Source organism: Desmodus rotundus, chromosome 10, assembly GCF_022682495.2.
Source record: "Desmodus rotundus isolate HL8 chromosome 10, HLdesRot8A.1, whole genome shotgun sequence".
NCBI classification, from domain to species: Eukaryota; Metazoa; Chordata; class Mammalia; order Chiroptera; family Phyllostomidae; genus Desmodus; species Desmodus rotundus.
This window is the reverse complement of record NC_071396.1, coordinates 28,188,282-28,208,795: the sequence shown is the minus strand read 5'-3', so window position 1 is coordinate 28,208,795 and position 20,514 is coordinate 28,188,282. Positions and strand designations below refer to the sequence as shown.

The following is a 20,514-nucleotide window of genomic DNA, read 5'->3' as shown; positions in this document are numbered from 1 at the left end:
GTTGGCCCCTTTACTCATCTTAGTGAGTTTCTGGAGTGATAGAGCCTGGTGCAGGCACTCAGCCAGAAGGCCTTGGTCCCCCCCGTCCGTTCCCAGCACCCTGACTCCAGTGGGACGTCTGTGGGACTCTTTGCAATGTTTCTACGTGTCTGCCTGGCCCCTCTGCTTCTGTATTCCCACTGACGTCCCCTCCTGCAAACACGGAACCAGTCATTCACTCAAAAACCTCCTCGGCTCTTCACTGCCTACAAAACAGTCAAAACTCCTTAGGGCCACGCCCAAGGTCTTCAGTGAACCGACCCCAAAGTTCTCTTTCCAGCACGGCCTCTCCCCATACCACCCACCACCCAGATCCAAAGTTGCAATAATTTCAGTTTTAATAATGCATTACCCTCTGTCTTGAAGACCATCAATTATGGTGGGGATGTTGGAACCTGACTGCTTGAATGCATCACCTGGTCTCTGCCACTTTGCCAGCTGGGTGATGTTGGGCAAGCCACTTAATCTCCTGATCTGTAAACCAGGGACCGCCCCTCCAACATCATTGTGATGATTATTAGCGCACTCAGAACAATGGCTGGCACATAGGAAGTGTGGTGTGAGTGTTAGAAGATTTTAAGCCTCTGCACACCTGTCTGCCTCAACAGGTTATCAAATCCTTGGAGAGGGAACTCCTCCTGTGCTCATCATGTGTCATGTGCTTGTAATGGGGCAACAGGATGCTATTCCCTGGGAACAATGTGAGAAAGAGCTTGGCCAATGGAGACTGTTGAGACTGATGGTTTAACTATACTGTGAGAAAGAGCTTGGCCAATGGAGACTGTTGAGACTGATGGTTTAACTATACTGTGACAAAGGCTCCAGTACAGTGAACGGGACACGGAGAGTAAGATTGAATGGTTCAAAACCCATGGGGAAGGCTTCACGGGTCCAACACGGAAGACAGGGCTTGATGAATGGCTGTGTAAGGAAAGCAAGATCATGCTGCAGAGACGGTGGGCGGGGGAGAGCCACAGGCTGGAGAAGCAGGTTGGGGCCAGTTGCACAAGGCCCTGCAGAACCTGTTTGCTTCCATGGCTTGTTTCCAGCTGTGTTTGTCAGTTTCACCATCCTAGCACATGGGGAGTGCCAGCGACGATTTGGGGAAGTTTAATGGCTAAAATGCAGCTACTTAACTATTATTTGGAAAATAAATTAGAACACACTCTCAAGTAACATTGGATAAGCCAGACACAAAAGGACACGCACTCTAGGATCCCGTTTCTATGGAAGACAACACCAGGCAAAATCAATCTATGTAGTTTTAATTCAGGATGGAGTTATGTTATGGGGGGAATAGGGGACTAGAAAGGGGAGATTTCTGGGATGCAAGCAATGTTTCTTGATCTGGGTCCTGGCTCTATAGGTATGCTGTCTGTGAAAATTCATCAAGTTGGAAGTTGTATATATACTTAACTTGTGTACTTCACCTGTTATAGTTTAAAACAATACAGCAGACTCATTACACGGTGCTCACTTAGATGCACATATGCTTTAACATGCAGAAGAGATGGTTACCGACAGGACAGACATCCCTGGTTTGGTGTCCCTTTAGGGACTAACTCAGGACAGCTCTTGGATCCCCTCGATGACTGAGGGTAGCCACAGCACAGCCAGCACCAGTCACCTGCACACACACAGTGGGACTTCGTGAGCGCGTGACGAACTGACTCACACCCAAGGGTAGAGTATGTATGTGGAGGCTCCGCAACGCCAACACTCAACATCTGTGTTAGATCGTCTCTTTCTCATTTCAGATGTAACGAGGGGCTGATGGCTCCTTACTAACCTTGTAGAGGAACATGCGTCAAAAACATCTGTACATGCGTGACTTAATGCATTCAACATTTCTGTGCCCTTGGCAACATAAAGAATGAGGTTGGTTGTGGTATTTTTTTTCTTAAAAAGCTGTTTTCACTAAAAAAAAAAAATGTATGTACACAGTTAAAAACAAATAAAAGAATGAGAATGATATATGAGAAGTCAAATCTTCTACTTCCCATGTTTCCCAAACAACCAGTATTACAACTTTCTTACAGATTCTCATGTTTTATAAGCCACAAAAGCATATATAAATCTGTGAATTACTCCTGCCCCACCTTTTCTTAAACAAGTGATGGCCAGTATACTCATATATTACTACACGTTTCATATCTGTAAACACAGATACAGCTCAGTCTTTATTTAAGTATTCCACTGAGTATGTGTTATGACTTATTAACTTATTTCTAGTCTTTTGCTTCTACAAACAATGTGGCATTGACCAAACGTGGATATACACTGTTGACATTTTTTAATTTATGTAGAAATTGCCCCAACACATACCCCAGCTCTGTTATCAAACCTTTTGACCTCTGCATTTGTAATTGTTTGGCATGAGTATCTCATTGTTATTTTATCTTTATTAAGATTTTATTTATTTATTTTTACAGAGGAAGGGAAGAAGAGGGAGAGAAACGTCAATGTGTGGTTGCCTCTCACATGCCCCCTACTGGGGACCTGGCCCACAACCCAGGCATGTGCCCTGACTGGGAATCGAACCTGCTACCGTTTGGTTCACAGTCCAGCGCTCAGTCCACTGAGCCACACCATCCAGGGCTCATTGTTATTTCAATTAGCAATCCTCTGATCTTTCCATTTGTGCCTGAATGAGTACTAACCTGTTTTGACTACCAGTCTTTAATGTCTAGTAGGTTGTCTTCCTTATATTCCTCTACAAAAGGATCATTTAAAAAAAAAAAAATTAAGGACATTTCAGATTTCTAAATAGGAAAATTACCTAGGGGTTAACATTTTTTAAAAAGACTAGTCCCTGTTCATAGGCCATCCACATACATACACACAGAGCTAATTACCTCTTTTTAAAAAATTGCTAAGATTTACAATTTTTACCTATCACAGCCTGGAGGAAATAATGACTGTACTGGGTTAGTGTACCCCGAATTCATGTCTACCGCGAACCTGTAAATGTGGCCTGATTTGGAAATGGGTACCTTGTGGATGTAACTCGAATTAAGATGAGGCCACACTGGATGACAGTGGACCCTGATCCAATGCCAGGTGGCCTTGTTAGAGAGAAACTGGGTACAGATAGACACAGGGAGTCCAAGCATCATGGGACAGGGGAGAAAGAGATCTGACTAATGCAGGTACCAGTCAAGAGACACCCAGACCCCCAGCAATCGCTGGCAGCTATGAAGAGGTGAGGGGTGATTCTTCCCTAGGGTCTTGAGATAAAGCATGGCCATAGCATGCCTCGATGTTGGACTTGTAGCTTCCAGAACTTTGAGACAATCAATTTCTATTAAGTCTCCAATTCGCTGTAATTTGCTATAACAGCCCTAGCAAACTAATACAATAACCATTTCAAGCGGTGTAAAACTGTATCAAGTGACTGATCATTTTTAAGTCACTAGGCTGCTTCCTACAGGCAAGAAGAAACACTTACTTTAGAAAACCTTCTTTTAGGTTTTCTTTTTTATTTTTATCCCACCAAAGCCAAATAGTTCCGGGAAATGAAATGCCGCTGTTTTATAAAGCGTTCATACTTTTATTACATATTGCCTCAATCTGTTTCAACAACTTCAAAAGTGCTGTTGGGTTATATGGGAAAAGATTTTTCTTCTGCAAACGGTAAATGGCACCTTGTAGCTCCTCAAAGCATTTTACTGTTCTGTAAGATATTCCTGCTTCATAGACAGTGTGATTTGGGGCTCCATCACCAGCAACAGAGAAAGGAGTATTAGATTCTTTTGGAAACACAGGCCTTGACAGAAGCTCCAGACTAAGTTCTTTGTCATCCCTGCTTGCAACTGAGTCCTGAGTTTTCGTCATTGCTTCCTGGTGTAAAGATGTCTGTTCACTATTTGCTAAACATGGGTCTGTGGATTCCACTTCAGAATCATCAGAGGTGTCGTAATCTACCAGGCTCTGAGAAGCTTGGGGGGAAGACAGGCCACCTGCCTGGAGTGTGGCAAGGGGCTCCGGGGACGCCACGACCTGGTTCCGCGGTTCGGAAGCATCACCAGCAGCCCCGGAGTCACGGGCGTGAGCATCCCTGTGACCGCCAAGAACAGCCAAAAGGCTGAATTCTGTTTGGCTGCTGCTCCGGCCTTGGCCAAGTGAGGAAATACAATCCCAATCATCCACGCTCTCGTTAGAGCCCGTTCCATCAAGGTTCTTACGTACGGTGAGACATTTATCCCAGTCTCTGAGCAGTAACTTTAAATACCTGACAAAATATTCAAGAAAGCAGGTTTCGGATGAAATCAAAAAGTCCAGAAGAACCGTAGAATCAAATCCTATATTTTTTAAAAAGAATAAAAAAATACAGTGTGGGTTATAGCCATTTTCGTGTGTGTGATGGTGCCATAGTTCTTTTTCTTGGGTCACACTTTCGGCAGCTTCGTATTCTCTGAAAATAAAGATTAAGGGAGACCCCAGATTAATGACTTCTTACACAAATAAGTTTCGGCAGATACAATTCACCTATAATAAGCTGACCTACCAGATTACTTTTTAATCTATGCGTTATCTGAAAAGAAAAAAAATTTCAAACCCATCTCTTTCTCTACAAACTCTACATAAATCTGACTCAATAAAATAAACAAAATCACTGACTTTGGTAGTTCTAGTTTTTGTGCCCAGTGTAAGTACTCTGTTTCCCATCCCTTGACACCAGACTTCTTCATTCCTACAGGTAACCACTAATTCCATGTGGTAAGGTGGGCAAGGTGGAGCTGCACCCCAACCTCCTTCCTGTCCTTCCACACTCTTGATCAGGGTGGGCATGTGGCCCAGATGACCAATCAGAGTACCCCATACTCCTGGCCACTGTGATTGGTTCTAATATACACCTATGACCCACACAGCCAATCAGATGTCCCCCGGGACTGCTGCTAGTGGCCCTGCCTGAGGAGGAATTCAGAGCTGTGAGACAGAAATCAATGGCATGATTTGAATCCCAGTATATACAGTTATGCCTGATGCCAACTTGGCCCTTTAGAATTCCCAATTAAGAGCCTATAAATTCCAAGTTTTGTGATGGTTTCTATCATTTACAGCCAAACAATCTTAACTAATACAATTACCTTAAAATATACACATGGCACACACACATGCCTCTCTGGGCACAATGAACCGAGGTCAAGAAAGTTAGAAATTCCCATACAAAGTGAATTTAATTCAGAGGCTTCCTCCTGCCCGAGTGGCAAGCAGCCGGCTTTGAGCACAACGAAGATTATTCTGAAAGGCATGTGCATTCAGACGAAATGTGTGTTTGACCGTTTCTGAGCCTAATTCAAATCACATGCAGGAATTCTGTGTTCTTGATTAGACCCTTTTGGAAACCGGCCCCAAACACTCCCAGTCTGCAGGCAGCCGCGGCCGGCGGGGTCATAACACCAGCAAGGGCTGGCAGTGCAGAGCTGCACCGCCGACCATTAGGGAGACAGCCCTTCCTCTGGGGCCAAGAAAGAAATGGGAATAGAGCAAGGACATCAGGGCTTGAGCAAAGCAGAAGCAGAAATAGTGTACGACGTCATCGGTTATGAACTTCGTAACCAATTACAGGTATTTGCCACGAGAAGAAAGGACCCTAGGCACAGCTGTTTTAATAAGGCAGAAATAAGATCAGTATAAAATGCCATCAGTGACATAACTTCGTAACCGATTTCAAAGATTTGCCTCAAGATGATATCCGCTCCAGTTCAACTGCATATCAGATGAAGACTCCAAACAGCTCCTTTGATGACTTACTGGTTCGGACTCATCTTTACAAAGGCAAAACTCACCTTGTAGGAGCTCAGTGTGGAAAAGATGGTCTGAGAGGCAAAAACAGTTCTCAAACATCAGTTAGAGGAAGATGCAGACAAGGGTGCTAACTTCCTCCGTGTCGCACAGGGGGCGCAGAGGTGAGGCCAAACCAGAGCCCGTGTGTTCTAATCCCAGTCTGGTTCTGCTGCCCTGGGCCTGCCTGGCCGACCAAGCTTTCCAATGAGCGCTCAAGAGCAATCTCATTTTCATGCAGGGCTGAGTGAAAGAAAGGAACTGGAACTTACAAGGAAACCACAAGCTTGTTAAGGATTTTTTTTCCCCCCTTCTAATGATGGAAAGTAAATAATGGGTCCAGCACAGTAATAAAAACGTTGTCTGCTTTCCTGGCATGCAGTTAGTAAAATCACTTGAAAATATACTAACCTGCTCAATTTTAGGTAGATGCCCATGGACGCTTTGGCAGCCTCCAGCATGTCATCGTCTTGTTCTATGAAGACCCGGGACAGCCACTCGCACGGATGCTGTAACCCCACAGAGGGCTCAAGGTGGGGCTTTAAGAAGGCCAGCAACTCCGACATGAACCTCTGTAAATCGACTTCAAATAATAACAATTTCAAAGCACAGGCAACAGTTTATGAGTACATTCCTATCTCGCCTACCTATCTGATACATAATGATAGTTATTAGCTCTGGCTGGTGTGGCTCAGTGGATTGAGTGCCGGCCTGTGAATCAAAGGGTCACCGGTTCGATTCCCAGTCAGGGCACATGGCTGGGCTGTGGGCCAGGTCGGTGTGAGAGAGGCAACCATACACTGATGTTTCTCTCCCTTTCTTTCTCCCTCCCTTCCCCTCTAAAACTAAATACATAAAATCTATTTTAAAATGCATTATTATAATTCACACTTCCAAATGTCTGAAAGTTAGGGATTATCTCTACTTTGCAAATTAGGAAACTGAGCTTCAGAGGAAAAAAGTGACTCACTCGATAGAATACTGTTAAAATGTACAGGCAGATTGTCTATTTGCTACAATTGCCAAATAACTAGTCATCTTTGAGAAATAAAAGTTACATGAATTCTTGGCAAAAGCATGTAAATGAATGAGCGGTAGACAACAGCTGTCTGTTACTAGTGGCAACAATACAACAAAGCAAAAATAATTTTGCTTTAAAAGTAACAAATTTTTTTGTTGTTGTTTATTTAAAGTATTTAAAGACAGTACTACTATCAAGCACAAAAAGCAAAGAGGTTTTGGGAAGTTTCAACTGCAATTTAGAACTCTGAATTATATAACACATGCCACCTAGTGGTGTAAATTATAACTGCATAGAATTATATCTGATATAGTCAGTACCAGCAAAATGATACCCAAAGCAATTCTGGGAAGTCACTGCTTACAAGTCAAACCTTTCACTAAAACTATGTGCTGCTTGTTTAGAGATGCTTACTATTCACTTTTCTCGAATGAATAGGAGAATATGACTTCCCAAACACCTAAATTGAATATCATACTTTACATAGCTGACCTCGGACTCTGGGAGGTGAAAATTATATGCAACAATTTCTCCATCAATATAACTTTCCACATATTAGTGGATATGTCAATTTTATGAAGGAAAATTTAAAATACTACAGATATCCACCTATGAGTTGACTCATGTCACTTACTTTGCAGCAACTTAATAGCACCTCCCTTTTTTTAACCATAGTCATTTATTATGCTAGGCAGATTCAGCTTAGCCCCCCCAAAAGCTGGCATTTCTTAAGGTAATTCTAATTTTCTTTTGTTTTTTGAAGAAAACCTGATAAATTATTACTTGGATTACATACACAATAGCTTAAATTAGTAGTATAGTTCTGAGATTTGATAATTACAAATAATTTTCCTTCAGTAAGTCATTACCCATTGTCTTGCACACAAAAGGAGACAGGAGAATTACCTTTCATTTCCTTTGCTGAAGCACAGTTTTGAAACTTGATTTCTAAGGATTTAATAATAAGCAAGCTCACTGCTCTAAGGACCACGTGATCTGCACCAGGGAGGCACTCACAACCAGGCTGAACTTCACCGCCTCCGAAGCAGGAAGGTTTGCCAGGGGCAGACAAAGTCTTCAATAAACCCAAGTCCACAGCCTGCAGGACAGCATCAGCCAGAGCCAGCATGTCCGCGTCTAAATGCTGATCTGGTGGCATTAAGGCAGCGACAGACCCCCGACAAAGGTCTTCACCCGCTTTCCAGAGAAGGCACTTCTTAATGAAAACGATGAACTTCCTTTTGACGAAGGCCTGAATCGGCCAGGTCATAACGTGTAGCACACAGGACGGTTTCAGAAAGAAAATCCTCTGGCAGGTGAAGTGTAACTCCAGGTGGATCCTGGAAGCTATAAGAAGTTCAAGCAATTCCACAAAGTATATCAAGCTGTTCACCATTTTAGAAGTGTCTTGGAGGTTTTCAAAATGCTGAGAAAATAAGGAATTGTAAAAGACTTCAAAAGTCACATCAAAAGGAGTCAGGAACTGCTTTAGAATTTCTGCAATTAAAAAAGAGTAATTATGAACAACAGGAAAAACACAGCCTTCTTAAAACCCACTTTTACTGTTCGATTTTTATCAATGTTATCACTTCACAAGATGAAAAAATGCATTTGCATTGTCTATCTCCAATGGGAGCGAATGAAGATACACTGACTAACAGCTAATGGCCACAGTTAATATCCACTTTGCAAATAACCGTAGCATCCGGTTATGCTAGGGATATATAATAATGAGAAGCATTAAATGTTTTTCCTTTAAAAAGGTATCTTCAATCAAAAAATATGGGGCGAGAGTCTTTAGTTTTTCATACTTCAGGACGGATCAGATATTGTAAAATAAGTTTTACTCTGTTATAAATACAAACCTCCTTGGGAGCAAGATAACGACGACTGTTTACGGGGAATACAATCCATACCTGCTTTTTGTGAACATGTGTCTTTAAAGATTTCTTTTATCACAACAGTGAGAGTGTAGAGGCAGTGCACTACTTCCGCATTTTCAGAGTATTCAGAAAGATTTTTTTGGCAAAAAGCAATCCAGGAATTATTTAATGTTATCTACAAGTGAGAACATTTTAAAAAGTGTAAGTTATAATACTTTCTTTATGATTACAAATCACCTATTGCACACAATACAACTCTATACAACATTGTTTTTTTTTTTAAGTATATTTGTTAAAGCAAGGACACGAATATCCCAATATTCTTTAAGTCAAAATTCAGTATGTCATCGAAATAAAGGACCAAAAGGGAACAAGAACATATCAGCAGTGTTTATTTCTAGGTGGTGAAATGTGTAATTTTTATTTTGTTCTTTATATTTTTTTCATTTTCCAAATTTTCTACCGCAAATACGTTTTTTGCATTCAGAAAAAAAATGTTATTTTCAGAAAGGAACAAGCATTTGTAGCTGAAAGTCAGTAGAAGCTTAGATTTGTTTATTAACTAATTCAGAAGGAAGAGGAAAATGTGATGCTCAATTTAGTAATTTTTCTGATTATGCTGAGGACCATTCTTAGAATTTATTTATAGTAACCCGTAGAAATGGTCTTGGTCTCAGGCATGGGTTCCTAACCCATTTTTTAGGGGGGAAGAAGGAAGCCTACCTACTCCTTTGAGAATTTGAAGTTATGGACCCTCCGACCTGAAACCACCCCCCGACCTCGGGGTAAGAGTCTGATTTATAATGAGTTACAACATATTTAAGATTCTAATCCTCAATACAAGTCACCATCCTATTATTGCGTTCTTATACTTTTCTGGATTTACAGGCTATTGTGTTAGCAAACATTTCATTGATACAAACATTTGAAGGGTAAAAAATTGGATGCCAAAGAATAATTTTAAAGAAACTAGAAACGACACGATAACACAGTTTGATTACCGACCTTTTCTTTCAATCGGAAATACAGAAGTAACGCCAGGCACTTTGCAGCCATGTGAGACAACAGTTTATCGGAGCTTTGGAACATACAAGTCTATAGGAAAACAAACAAATTTACCCTCTATTGATGTTTTTAAAACTTATTACAAAAATGTAGATCCGAACAAATATTTAACTATAAATATTTCCTATAAAAAACAAATGGCTTACTAATTTAGAATCAAAGTCAGAGGACTGTAAAAGAATTTGAGTGATCTCTCTGTATCTCTCCTGGGCATGGAACGCAGTCTCGCGAGACAGTATTCTGGTTACCATCACCTGGACCACGGTTAACTGGAGGAGCGCTGTTTCCCGGGCCCTGCTCTCGAAACCCAGGGGAGCTGCGGAGGTGGGAGACAGCGACACAGGGGATGGCTGATGCTTGCCCAGGGCACCAGGGGTGGCTGAGCATTCCCAGGAGCTGGCTGTGGAGCCATCTGGGTCTGGCCATGGTGGGGTGAGATAACAGATGTAATCCTGGTTGTCCTGTTCAAGTGTGGCTCCAAGTAGTACCTTCTTATATAATTGTTCTAGAACTTCCAAGGAATCTTCCATTTTGATAGCCAAAATAGATCTTCTAGGAAGTTCGACAATTCCAAATGGTAAATATGGAACTTAGGAATGTGACGAATCTGTAAGGTGTGTCTCCCCGGTGAAACCTAAAATAGGAACAGTAATTTCAAAATTATAAGTGTTACATACATCATAGCGTAAGAGAAAGGTATCTGTTTCCACTGAGTCATTTAGTCTCTTAAATTAAAGGTCACGCTGGTTGCTTGATTTCTAAAATGGAATGTTGGTAATAAGAACATTGTTTTAAGCCCATAAAAACAAAAATGTGTGTTTTTTCCACACAGATCGAAGGCCATAAAACTACCTTTAATTGTATCACAGCGTTCCTCTAACCACTTTCAATGGGCCAATAGCATGGTTTCCCACCCTTGGTGCTGGTAACATTGCTGGAGAAGCTCCCCTGTGCATTGTGGGAAGTGGAGCAGCATCCCTGGCCTTCCCCCAATAAGACAACACTAGCTTTCCCTCGGGAAGTGAAATCTTCCAGGTTGGAGACCACCTAGCAAACTCCAATTCATTAACCTCCTCCACCGTCAACTAACTTACACACGAAAACCTAAAGTTAGGAAGCTATGTGGTCAAAGTTAGGTAGCTATGTGGTTATTGGTGATTAATTTCCAACTTAAAGTTACATAATAGAAAGAGATCTTGGTCACCACTTAACTTACACTGAATGAAAGTTATAAAAATGCCATCCCAGGAAAGACACAAGATGTTAAGATGTTAAACCAAAGTATTCCAAACATGAGTAAGCTCTTTTGTAACCAGATGCAAAGGTGGACATCTGGTTGTCCCAGAGCCATTTAGGGCACAGGTGGCAAACACAAGGCCCTTGGGCCGAATCCTGCCCTCCACCTGGTTTTATCAGGCCCGGCACCTTGTTTCTACCCAGCGGCAGCGCCGGGCTCCTTGCCCCTAGTTAAGGCATTGTTACATTTCTACAGTCCTAAAATTACATTCGGCCCTTTTGAAGGCAACCACGAAGCTGATGTGGCCCCCGGTGACAATGAGTTTGACACCCCTGGTTTAGGGTCAGACATGGCTTCCAAAGGGGAGAAAATGGCAATCCGCTACAGATGATTATCACAGGGAGTGCAGTTACTATAGAGTAAGCAGAGCAAGGAAAACTCGAAGACTTTGGCACAAGCAGAGGTTACTAAATATCCTTTCAATGAAAGGGTGGTGCCTCTGGGAATTAGCTGGTCCCGAGAGGCTAGGTTCTTCCCTCGCCTAGCAGCTATTTTACACCGTGGTAAATGGTGACCAATAACGATGCAAATGAATCTTGTCCACAAACATACAAGTGGTCCTCTGGTGGAGGGGCCACCCTCCCCGCTGTGGGAAAAGCCAGCTCTGCTTGCATTTATAAACACATTTCAACCTTTCGTCTCTCCAGGTTAAGTTGTGGTTCTTTGATTGTAAAAATGGTTGTGCCATTCCCCCTGGTTCTTTCATGAATTCACGAGTTAAATAACATGATGCACACCCATCCATTTCATGTGGGCATGATGTTGTCCTTACCCTTTAACAAAACCCAGTTTCCTGGCTTATTTATGAATGCCCCTGCCCACGCTGAACCTCCTTCCTCACTGGAAGAGACCTCTCAGAAGTCTGCCCCTCCATTTATACTGGTTCCCACCCACACCGTAAGGCCCACAGAACTGCCTTTGGTCTGCAAACCTCCCTCTCCACTGGTTTCTGCCCCTTGCTTGTTAGCTTCTAAGGAATTTCAATTCCTGATCACTCCCAGAAGACAGAGCTGCCCTATTTTAGTACCCTGGTGCAGAAACAAATATTAAGAAGCCTACAGAGTTTTATTTAAAGTTACAAATAAAACTTTTGTTAAGTTTCCTCTGATTCCTATTTTCAAACTGTAGAGTACATTCCCTACGATTTAAAACGTAGCTAAGTATCAGTAACCTTGTTTCATTGGACACTGTAAAACTTTACCTGAGCCCCATGCTTCCAGAAATCAGAAATGGTCAAGCACGGGGGTTCCAAGACAGGGCTACCCAGGAAGGGCCATATTCGCGATAGGGCCATACTCACTGCCACCCTTCCTTACTGACACCCTTGTTTCATAAAACCCGTCATTTTTTCCTCTTTTGAGAGGTTTCCCAGTAATGAGCATTTTCCTGTTGCAACAACCCAGGTAAAATCATCTCTTTAATTGTCTTGTTTATTTTGTCAGCCACCCGTCAGAAATTAGTTTTCATATTCCTCTTCAAAGCCTACTTCTATTGTACCCATTTTACTTATAACAATAACATTTCTTCCCAATAAACTACTGACATTTTTATGTCAAATACTCTATGACAACAGACTATTTTAGGTTATAACTAATAACACATTCTGAACTTATTATCATTTTCCACCACAAATGGAATTATTTTTATTTCAGTGCTGTAGCAGTAAAATAATTCTAAGAATATATAAATCTAAGGTCCTTAAGTTTCACCCTAAATGAGAATAAAATTGCTGTTATGTAAACCCTTTCTACCCATAAAAAGGGCCATTTCAAATGATTCAGCCATTTCAGCACACAGAACTAAAGTGAATGCCCATAAACAAACAGATGAACCAACAAAAGCGTTTTGGGGGTGGGGGCTGGGAACGAGCTGTTTCCCATCATGGCCTTTGCCAAAGACGGATGTGAGAAATCAGACTGAAGAGTTAGAAACTTTCAGTTAAGACCCAGACTCAACATGACCCATCATAGGCGGAGGAAAAAAACCCAGCCTCCACTAGGGGTCGCAATGCCAGGCAGGTAACAAATGAATGAAGAAAATCGGTGCTAGGCTGCTTCTGTTGTGACTCAGCATAAACGTCCTCATTACGGCCTTTTAAAACATTAATGACGGCCAAAGAAACCCGCATTAAAACAAATGTCTGTGGGCAACCCACTGAGAATTGAGAACTGCGGTTGTTTTTTTAGCCTTTGTTGTTTTTTGCAGAAACAACAACAACCAATTATAGCACCAAAGGAAAGGGCACATTATGAGAAAACTAGGGAATTTAAACTACCACATTTTTCCCTCCCCTGAAGTGGCGGCTACAAGGTGGGCGGCCTCAGGCTGCATTGCCACCCTGACCTGGAGGAAGGCGACCCCTCTGACACCCAGGTTTTCAGAGACACTCACAAGGCGAAGTGTCTGGGAAAGGATGCTCAGCAAGATGGGAAGCTCTGAGGCCAGCTAGAGTGGATAAACGAGAGAGAGAGAGCTGTCGGGCCCAGAAAGGAAACAAGTATTAGGAGAGGCCTAATTAGGACAAGTGAGTGCTTCTCCGAATTTCCTCAGAAAATTCCTTGTGGCAGAGGACAGTGACCTTCCACACCAGGGGGCCACAGGGTTACCCATTACAAGCAGAGAATCTGAAGTCTCTCTTGCACTGCTTAAGCACCATAAACTATTTTAATTTTGCATTCTGTTACTAAAGAACCCTGTGTGTCTTAATAAAAATGATGTATTTCCCAACCACCTTCACACACAGTTGACTCTTAGGAATCATCATTCCTACATTTCATCAAGTGCCTATTACACGTAAGAGATGCAATTCGAAGTGATTAACTGCTCCACCACTACCACGCGGGGGGTACTTACTTATCAGATCCACATTAGACGCAAGGAAACTAAGGCACCCAGAGGTCAGCTTCCGGACCTAGTTCAGTGGCAGAATCGGGATTTGAACCCAGAAAGTCTAATTTCAGAGCCTGTACCTTCTTAATCTATATTGCTCCATTGACGATGAGGATGCTGACATTCACCAGGCAGAAGTTGGGGTGCTCTAAACAAGGCTATCTTCTAGGATTCTGATCCCCTGCCTGGTCAGACTCAACAGGAAGTTTAGGGAGGTGGGGGAGGCCTGGATATCAGGCTGAGGTTAGGGGATGCTGATGTGGGTGGTTAAGCCTAGAAACTGAAAAGACAGAGGTTCCCATCGTCCCTATCACCTGGGCCATCAAAGCTATTGAGCTTCGATTTCAAAAGCCCCTCCCTCCCCTACAGAAAGCAGGGGGGAAGGGATACCTTCCAAAGAGCCTACCGAGCGCTGGGCTCCTTCCCTTTACCCGGCTAGTTAGTCTCTTCACCTTTCTCCCAGGGCCAACAGGCTCCAGCAGGAGATGGTGGAGGGATGGGGGATGGGACAGAGGGTTAGGCAGCCCTTCCAAGTTTCAGGAACTCCTCCCCCTATTTACCTTCGGGCCTAGAGCAGGTAGTGGCAGTTACAAGCCCCAGGAGTACACCAGCCCCTGCTCTTTTCCTTAAAGCAATGGTGCTCACGTTTCAGGTGCCTCAGAACCACCCGGAAACTGCAGGGCCTTACCCCAGGGATTTCAGAAACCGTAGTTCTGGGACCCGGCCCAGTAATTTTTATTTCTATTGTAACAAGTTTCCAGGTCACTGCCTAAGCACTGACGATACTTTAAACCCCCCACGCTTTTTGTACGTTGTCTTTTTGTTAAACTCTTATCTGTAGAACTCTGATACAAGTCAGGATTTCATTATTTTTTAGCATGAAGGAAAAGTCATAGATAAAAGACTTAATATGATGAAGGTCAGTGGTTAAGTGTTTTTCTGGTCTATTCATAAGAGCCAGAGGTCCGGGATGGAGTCACATGGCTTCAGCACATAAACCTCAAAGCCTCAGTCTCCTTCCATGTTCAGGGGGCATAATGACAGTACCCAGGTCACAGGGTGCTGGCAGGGTTCACTTGCAGGTGACTGTCCCTGTAATAAGCCCCAGCGAACATCTGCCCGTATTTCCGATGCCACAGCCGGCTCTGTGGAGCATGTAGCCGGTGGTGGGACTGACCCCGCAGCCTGCCTGCCCTGCACACTTCTTTTACTTCCTCTGCACTTCTATTCACAGCGTAAGGCTGCTTCTGTTTTTTTATTTTTTATTTTTATTCTTTATAAGGCTGCTTCTAAAAACTACATGAACATGGTTTGATTTTGAGAAAAAAAAACTAATTATACTCCTCCCCCATTTTTAAGGGGGCAGCGATGTAAGACAGGCACAAATATAAAACACTGGTTACCAGATTCTTCTTGTTTTTTTTTTAAATTGAGTTATAACTGACTTATACCATTATATTAGTTTCATGTGTTCAAATATATATAAATTTAAATGATCACAATAACTCTAGTAATGTCCATCAACATACACAGTTCCAAAAGTAATTACTTTTTATGATGAGAACTTTTAGGATCTGTTCTCTCTGAAACTTGCAAATATGCAATACAGTATTAGTAACAGTATTATTAAGTACTACTAATGCTGCACGTTACCTCCCCAGGACTTACTTAGGTTTGTACCTTTTCCTGCCTTCACCCATTTGCTCCTGTTCCTCCGGTCCCCGTCTCTGACAAACACCAACCTATGCTGTATCTGTGAGCTTGGTGGGTTTTTGTTGGTTTCTTCATTCATTCATCCACTGACCAACACTGAGGTTGTTTCCATACCTTGGGGATTGGAAATAATGCTGCAATGCCAGAGTGTTGATAGGAAATGTAGTAAGCACCTGCTAACAGGTGTGAGGCCTGCCAGCAGGGGCAGGGTGCAGTCTCAGAGATGGGAAGTGGTGCAGAAGCAAGAGGTCACACTCCAGTGAACTTGAGAACTCCTCTAGGGCCATCCTAGTTCGCCTGCTGGGTAAACTCATGAAGAGCCTGTATTGGTTTTAGACAAGTAATGAAGTAGTCTTGTTCTCAGAAGCCTGGAGTAACAGAGGGATGGCAGCATGTAATATAAACTTGATCACCAGAAAATAACCCTATGGAACTTTTCCAAACAGTGCTGTTAAACTAACCGCTCCCAGGGCAAACTTTTTTGTATAGTGCAGATGGGGAACATTGCAATCAGAGCATTTTAGTTCCAGAAAACAAATCTCAGAGATGATCTAGACCGGTGGGTCTCCCGCTCTAGCTTCCGTATCTCCCGGGGGGCTTGTTAGGACACGACGGCTGGGCCCAGCCTCAGCGGTTCTGATTCCAGGGGTCCAAAGAGAGCCCAAGGATTGGACCAGGGACTCTACTTAGATAAGCACCGACCAACCTACCCGACTTGACTGGTAAGGAATCTGAGAGCAGTAGGTTTGTGCCACGCAGGGGTTTTTTTGTTTTGTTTTTTTTGAAAAATGGAAAACCTCTAGTGTATCAATATAAAAAACAAGACATTTCTACCCTTAGTTGCTAAAATACGGTTCTACATGTTAAGGGATGCTTCAGAATGAAGTGTTTTCTCACTCATTCCCTTTTACTGATCTATGCCCCTTTCCCTCCTCCTCCCACCCCACCCCCCAGGAAAACCCACTGCCGGTGGCAGATGGCAGGACCCAAGGCCAGTGTGACAGCGGCACTGCCCAGATCACACTCAGTTCCTGAATTCCGAGTGCTGCGCAGACAATTACAATGTGACTTTCACTTGAGAAAATAAGGCCACCTGCCCCATCTTGGCAAAGGGGTGCAACCTACAAGGTTTGAGAAAGCGCCGGGCTTTTATGGTGAACACATCTATACGATCCAGTAAGAAGATGTCAGTACTGCTTTATTTAGTCCCTTGAAAGGTGCCTTTCTGGCTCTGGGTCTTGATATAATGCTGTTCCCTGTGCCTAGAAAGCTCTTTTCCTCCTGTTTCAAGCTTGAACATCATTTTCTATGCCAACTAACTGGACAACCTAGAAGAAATAAATTCCTAGAAGCATATAACCTACCATGATTGAATGGTGAAGGAATAGAAAATCTGAACAGGCAGATTACTACTTAGAAGATTGAATCAGTAATCAAAAACCTCCCAACACTCAAAAGTCCAGGTCCAGGTAGCTTCAGAGTGAATCCCACCAAACATTTAAAGAAGAATGGACACCAATCCTTCATGAGCTCTTCCAAAATTACAAAAGAAGACGGAACACTTCCAAACTCATTTTACAAGGTCAGCATTACCCTGACACCAAATCCAGACACGCAGACAAGGACACAACAAGAAAATTATGAACACTGATGAGAAAAATCCTTAACAAAATTATTAGCATGCCAAATTCAATAATATATTAACAGGATCACACACCACGATCAAGTGGGATTTATTCCAGGGACACAAACAACGTCTGCAAATTGGTCGATGTGATGTGCACGTTAGCAAAATGAAGGATAAAAATCATATGGTGACATCAATAAATGCAGAAAAAAGCATTTGACAAAATTCAGAGTCCACTTTTGATACAAACTCACAACAAAGTGGGTGTAGAGGGAACACAATAAAGGTCAATACGTGACAAGCCCACTGCCAACATCATACTCAATGGGGAAAAACAGGAAGCTTTTCGTCTAAGATCAGGAACAGGACAAAGGCGCCTGCTCTTGCCACTTCTACTCAAAACAGTATTAGAAGTCCTGGCCTGAGCAATTTGGCAAGAAAAAGAAACAAAAGCCATCTAAACTGGAACGAAGCAAAACTGTCACTATATGCAGAGGACTTATTAAATACAGAAAATTCTAAAGACTCCACCAAAAAACTGTTAGAAGTACTATTCAGTAATGTTGCAGGAAACGAACTCAATATACAGAAATCTCTTGCATTTCTACTTACTAATAACGAGTACCAGAAAGAGAAATTAAGAAAACCGTATTTACGTATTTACAATTGCATCACAAAGAATAAAAATACCTGTGAATAAACTTAACCAAAGATATAAAAGACCTGAATAAAGCAAAATTTTAATGAAACAAATTAAAGAAGGCACAAATAAATGGAAAGACAATCCATGCTCATGGATTGGAGGAGTCAATGTTGTTAAAATGTCCATTCTACCCAAGTAATTTACAGATTCAATGCAATCCCTATCAAAATTGTGATGGCATCTTTCAGCACTAGGGCAAACGACCCTGAAACCCCTGTGGAACCATAACAGACCTTGAATAACCAAAGCAATCTTCGGGCAATCCGGAGGCACCTCGCTTCCTGACTCCGCACTCACGTTACAATAACCTGGGCGTCAGGAAGTCCAGAATCCACAGCCAGGGTCTAGCTCTCCTCTGGGCTCTGTACTCGGGTATCTAAATGCCATTGGAGAGATCCACTTGGGAGGTCCCCAAGGCACCTTCAGCATAGACTCAACACACTTACGGCCCCTTAAGCTTGTTTTCCACCGTACTCCCCATACCACAGTATAGGGCATCTGATCTCCTGGTCCACCCAAGCTAGAAACCCAGACACCTGTCAGGACCCTTCCTCCCCACAGGCCCCTCCATCCTCACTGCCACTACCGCAGCCCACCATGCCCACGCTGGACAACTGCAACCGATTCCTTGCTAAGTGGTCGTTCCGTGGCCTACCCTACACCCACTTCCTTCCAAAAACCCCTTTCCTTAGGATCAAATCCAAACCCCTGACCATAGCTTTGTAAGCCCTTCAAGGATTGACCATTGGAGTCTCCGCACATCAGTGGCCCACAAACGAAGTTCCAGGCTTTCTCTGAGTTCTTCAGAAACACTGTGTACTGTGAGGACACCCAGGCTTTGCCTAGCCCTTTCTTTTTGACTCAGTCATACTCTATTTTCTACTTTCCACTCTCAGCCTTCAACTTGAAAAGCTCCAGCCTTGGGAGGCCTAATGTATAGCAAGTCAGGGGTGGGTTCCCTGCCAAATGCTCTCTCAGCATAGAGCACAGTATTTGTCTTGCTGCATCGCCCGTAACTATTTTCTAGTTTGGTTCACACTTGATTAGACACTTCCCTGGCCAGGACTGAGCCCAGGTTGCCTACATAAGCCAATAGGTAGCTCAGGAGTATTTCTGAATGAATGAAAATGTAAAAGCAAATATCGGGGCAAACTGGAAGTGCGTGTAGTGGCCCCCATCTGCCATACAACATCTTAATATGTTTTTATTATGTAAAAGCAGTTCTTATATTAAAATTACTTCTCTTATATAATTAGGACATTGGTGGTAGCCAAATATCTGGTGTATTGGGTGACTTCGTTTAAAATAATGTCAACTCTTTGTCCAGCCTTCCATATTTGCGGTACCCCGGCTCCCAGCTGGTCTTCTCCTCGGAGCTGTCAGGGATCTTTTCAAAACAAAAATAAGATACAGTAACTTCTCGCAGGACTTACGAGGTCCTGCGAGATCTGCAGCCTGCTCCGCACCCCCAACCTCATTACCAAACATTCTCCCGCTTACTCATTCTGCTTGACTACGCTGGCCTTTCTTGTAGTTCCTATCAACAGCAAAGGTAGTTCCAGCGTCAGAGGCTTTGCGCGTTGATTCTCTCGTCTGCAAAATTCTTCCCCCCAGATCTTGGCATGGCCGGATCCTCCACATTCAGATCGCTGAGGAAACGTCACTTCCTCAGAGAGCTTTCCCGACTACCTGTCTAAAATAGCCATCACGGCCCAGACACACTCGATGCCGTTATTTCTGCTGGATTTCCTTTACATAATATATCCGAATGTTAATTTTGTGTTTTTCTGTCTCCCCTGGTAAAGTGAAAGCTCCAAGGGCCCAAGTATATGCATATCTCTTAGTCACTGTTGTTTCTCTGACGGCATGAACAGTGCCCGGCCAGTGAACAGTTGCTTAAATGAATAAATGCACTTAATAAACATGTCCATCTCGCACGTTTTGTTTTCTTTCCCCCCTTCATTCACAGCAATCCGTGAAGGTCGCTATCCTCATGGGGAAAAGCCCTTGAAGAGTCACCGCCGCTACAAAGACAGTCCTCTCTTCCGCGCTCGGCGAAGTGTGCTCTGCTTGGTAGTTAACGGGGCCTAAGGGACAGAGACGAGCCCAGGACCCGGCGCTCCAGACTGAAAAGCGCCGAGGGGCGGTGGGACAAGGCGCCCCCTCCCTTCGTTTCCTGGGACTGCCGCTTCCCCAACCTTAAATCCTTAGGCCTGCCTCTTAGTCGGCCGCAAACACAGCTCCCCGGTCGCCGAGTTCAGCGGCCGATCCCCGTTACCTGTCAGAGATCTCACTCAAGGAATCTTGCCATCACACCGCCATTCCAGCGAACCCCGGCCCCCTCCAGGCCACCGTAGTTCACGGAAAGTACAAGAGGGCCCCTCCTTCCGCATGCGCAGAGGCCCCATTCGGCGTACAGTGTATCTTAGCAACCGCTTTGAGTACCTCCGCTAGGGGCGGGGCATTGCAAGGCGCCGCGGGGAAGCTGAG

At 43.4% G+C, this 20,514-nt stretch overlaps 1 protein-coding gene across 12 annotated transcripts in view; it reads right to left on the bottom strand.

Annotated features, from left to right (window-relative positions):
• Window positions 1-1,310: 1,310 nt before the first annotated feature.
• Window positions 1,311-20,514, bottom strand: part of LINS1 (lines homolog 1) — a 20,168-nt gene continuing 964 nt past the window's right edge. The window contains exons 1-8 of one of the 12 annotated variants that reach the window (XR_008425283.2): window positions 20,303-20,508; window positions 9,942-10,429; window positions 9,736-9,825; window positions 8,764-8,905; window positions 7,754-8,344; window positions 6,238-6,409; window positions 3,488-4,453; window positions 1,311-1,956 (exon numbers count right to left, since the gene is read on the bottom strand). Coding sequence is in view for 11 of the 12 variants with exons in the window: in XM_045196479.3 (XP_045052414.2) it covers window positions 3,571-4,453; window positions 6,238-6,409; window positions 7,754-8,344; window positions 8,764-8,905; window positions 9,736-9,825; window positions 9,942-10,325 (2,262 nt within the window). In the remaining variant the exon portion in view is untranslated. The other 11 variants (XM_045196479.3, XM_045196480.3, XM_024561861.4 and 8 more) reach the window with 11 other exon arrangements.